General features: G+C 36.3%; 1 protein-coding gene across 1 annotated transcript; it reads right to left on the bottom strand.

Moving 5' to 3' along the window:
• Positions 1-268: 268 nt before the first annotated feature.
• LOC113223530 (cytoskeleton-associated protein 2-like) lies at positions 269-3,661 on the bottom strand. Its single transcript, XM_026452951.1, has 2 exons — positions 2,837-3,661; positions 269-1,744 (listed from the first exon to the last, which is right to left on the bottom strand). The coding sequence occupies exons 1-2, from the start codon at positions 3,082-3,084 to the stop codon at positions 1,498-1,500; spliced, it is 495 nt and encodes a 164-aa protein (XP_026308736.1). The 5' UTR covers positions 3,085-3,661; the 3' UTR covers positions 269-1,497.
• Positions 3,662-3,805: the final 144 nt, after the last annotated feature.

The raw sequence follows: 3,805 nt of genomic DNA, 5'->3' as shown, positions 1-3,805 counted from the left end.
AACTTTATTTCAAAATGGCATATTTTGGGTCAAAGTATGAAAAAAGGCATAGTTATGTTTTTGTTAAAGTGAAAAAAATTAGGTAAAGTTTATATAAGTAGACTGATGATTTTTGAAAATATACCATTAAGCATGTACTTCGGTGTCAAAAACCTCAAGTCGAATCTTACAATGTATTTCATATTTCAAAAGGAAAGCTAAAATTCATTCACTGTGGTTAATCTGCATTTCATAAAATATTTGTTGAAATAAACTTCATTAAAACAGCATTATACAGATATTTTAATTGTATATATATCAGTACACAGAATAAAAGTCCTACTCTCTAGAACATGAGAAGTCAATAAATAGAAAAAGAGATATACAAATGGAATGAACATAAAAACGACTAAGCATGTGATCTTCAACCACATTCATACAGTTTTTAAACTAATCTTTTACAATTAAAAAGTCACTTAATTGAAACTGCAGAGTTGACAGATATGTGCCATATAATTATTAGTTTGGAACCTTACAAAACAACTTTAGTAGTGTTATTTATGTGTGGAGAGAAAACTGTGTATGTAACTATCATGTTTCAGGGGACATGACTTAACAGTGAAGTTTTTATGTTATAGGGAACAAAACAAGTATTAGTATCAGGTATTTTAGAAAGCTGTCTAAACTAGAATGACATTTATTCAGTATGATATATTCTTTCCCTAAGTCCATTCTAATTGCTTAAAATCTATCAAGTGAAGTTACAGAAGTTAAACCACTAAATCTGGCATCTTTCCTTTCTCACACAAAGTATCTTCTCTTAGAAATGGGATATTTAATTAAGTATCCTTCTTGGTGACCCCAATTATAATCTAAAGAGGCCACGAGACCACAGACTACTACTGACAAAAAGTGACAGTACAGACACTTTTCATCAATCAACATGCAGTCCAAGGGACACAAGAGAACACAAGTCTGGGTAACATGAATTTGGTAAAGCAAGCTAAACCTCCTGTGTCTTAGTACTCCAAGTGAGTCATTCTATACAATTTTTGATTAATCCAAGAAAGGCCAAAAGAAAAAAAAAAATAGCATTCTGTTTAAAGGCAGAGGTACATCATCACTTTTAAAAACATGTCAAGGCAAACATACACATTTTACCTAGAATACCTCATTTGCTAGTGATGCATCATTACTGTACTTATACTTAGTAAAGCAAACAGGGTAGTATTATAAACTGTTTATATTCAAGGAACATAGTAAACTAGCTGACAAAATTTACCTATCTGAAAGAAAAAAAATAGTCGGTTGAGATTGACAAGGTAGGATTAGCTTTCCAATGCAGAACAGGACAACTCTTGCCATAACATGAATGTTAATAAAGGAGTTCACTGCCGTGAATACTTAGGATACATAGGTACAAGGCCAACTCCAGACCTAAGGGCAATATAAAGCTACTCAAAACAAAATACCCCACACATAATAAAAACCCCGTTCCCTATCAGAGCTTTATTTCTGTTATGGTGTATCAGCCTCATAGTACACTCGGCACAGTGCTGCATTAGGGCGGCATACAAAAGCATCGGTTTCTCTTCCCAACTCCGTTAGCTGTTCCAATGAAGACACACAAGGATAATGATCTTTTAACATATCTGGCAATTTAGAAGTTTTCTCTTGAAGACGTCGAGAACGTCTCACTGGTGTTAAAAACTTCAGCTCTTTAAATGCGGAATTTGTTTCATCAAACTGCACCTTCTTTTTCACACTGAAAATTAAAACAACATTCCCAGAGTTCAAAAACATGTTAACATTTTTACTCTGTACTTTCATGATATGTACCATACTATATAGCTTGTATAACCATGTAAAAGCATGTAATTGTCTTTTAGAGAGGTACTATAAGCTCACTGAGGTGAGAAACTTACCCTTTTCTCAATTTGTCATTACAACTTGTACACAGTAGATACCTGAGTATCTGTAGAACTGGCTAATTCCTGAATGCCAAAACCTACTCTTATTAATAACACACAGATTCGCACTTTGGGAGGCCGAGACGGGCGGATCACGAAGTCAGGAGATCGAGACCATCCTGGCTAACATGGTGAAACCCCGTCTCTACTAAAAATACAAAAAACTAGCCGGGCGAGGTGGCGGGCGCCTGTAGTTCCAGCTACTCGGGAGGCTGAGGCAGGAGAATGGCGGGAACCCGGGAGGCGGAGCGTGCAGTGAGCTGAGATCCGGCCACTGCACTCCAGCCTGGGCGACAGAGCGAGACTCCATCTCAAAAAAAAAAAAAAAAAAAAACCCCACACAGATTCAAGTAAAATCAAAAAAAAAGTTTTCTTTTTCAAAATGGCAATAGTTAGGGAAAGTAAATACAGTATTTAAGAGGTGAAATGTTCTCATGACATTCTAGTTGTTTAAAAACTTTTCTGTTTTCTTTTTTGTTCTGAGACAGGGTCTTGCTCTGTCATCCAGGCTGGAGTGCAGTGGTGTGATCCTGGCTCACTGCAACCTCTGCCTCCTGGGATCAAGTGATCCTCCCACCTCAGCCTCCCAGGTAGCTGGGCCTACAGGCACACACCACCTTGCCCAGCCAATTTTTTTGTATTTTTTTGTAGAGATGGGGATTTGCCATGTTGCCCAGGATAGTCTTGAACTCCTGGGCTCAAGTGATCTGTCTGCCTCGGCCTCCCAAAGCGCTGATATTACAGGCGTGAGATACCATGACTGGCCTGAAAACATTTCCATATTAATACATGGTAGCTGTAATCTGAAGCTATCTCAAAGATTTTTAAATGCCATATTTATTATCCCCAAGCATGAAAACAAATCATAGTACATTTTAAAAGTTTACCTTTGCAAGTATGGCGTACTAGACACATTATATTTAATTAAGCAACTGGTCCTCGTTTCTGTATTGGGGGTTTTAACATCATGGGTTGGATCTTTTGTTTTGTTCTCTTGCTCTTTTTCACAATCTTGAAATAGCAAATTTCTATGATGTTTACTCTCCATTTCCAGTTTTTCTGGATCTACATCAACACCTTTATCTTCAATACTGACTTCTTTGACTTCTTCCTTGGTTGCACAAGCCTTCTCCATATTTTCTCCTACAGAAAATACATTTATAGATTAAGCTTTTGGCTGAATTTTAAGAACAAAATCAGAAGACATTAAAGGTGTTCCTAGTTGGCCAAATTTTCAAAATAAAAGAACACAATTGCCATCTCTGAACCATTCCTCTTCCTCAGCAAATACTGCTGCCAACTATATAACAAGTAATAATATAAAATGAAATAAATGCTATATATGAAATAAGAACAAAGGATTCTTAAAACCCACAAAAAGAAACAACTAACTTTGCTTGTGCTATAGGGAGATGGTTAGAGAATGGGACAAGCGACATTTAGGCTGGGTCTTAAAAATGAGTACTTGACCAAGACCAAAGAAGACAACCTTCATATGGCACATAAAAGAAAACAATCTATTAACATAATGTTAAAGAGCCAGTGTGTGTAGAATATAGGGTAAGGAGCAAGGTTAGGAGTGGGAGCAGGAGGTATTGAGCTTAGATAGGTAAGCAAGAGCTGGATTTTAATGAGCTTTATATGAAAGAAGTTTGGTAAAAACAATTCACCAGAGACAGATATAATTAAATTTGGTCAATATAAAGGACTGTCTAGAATGGCAGAGAATGAAAAGTAACAATCTGTGATGGCAAGATGACAAGGTTGTTGTAATAGCCTAAGTAAGGAAGAGGTTGGACAGGAAGGAAGGGTCCAATCTGAGAAATATTTCTGAGAACATTCTTTTTTTTTTTTTT

The sequence above is a fragment of the Piliocolobus tephrosceles genome, unplaced genomic scaffold (genome assembly GCF_002776525.5).
Source record: "Piliocolobus tephrosceles isolate RC106 unplaced genomic scaffold, ASM277652v3 unscaffolded_41707, whole genome shotgun sequence".
NCBI classification, from domain to species: Eukaryota; Metazoa; Chordata; class Mammalia; order Primates; family Cercopithecidae; genus Piliocolobus; species Piliocolobus tephrosceles.
The sequence above is the reverse complement of the archived record's forward strand: the minus strand, read 5'-3'. Positions and strand labels throughout refer to the sequence as shown.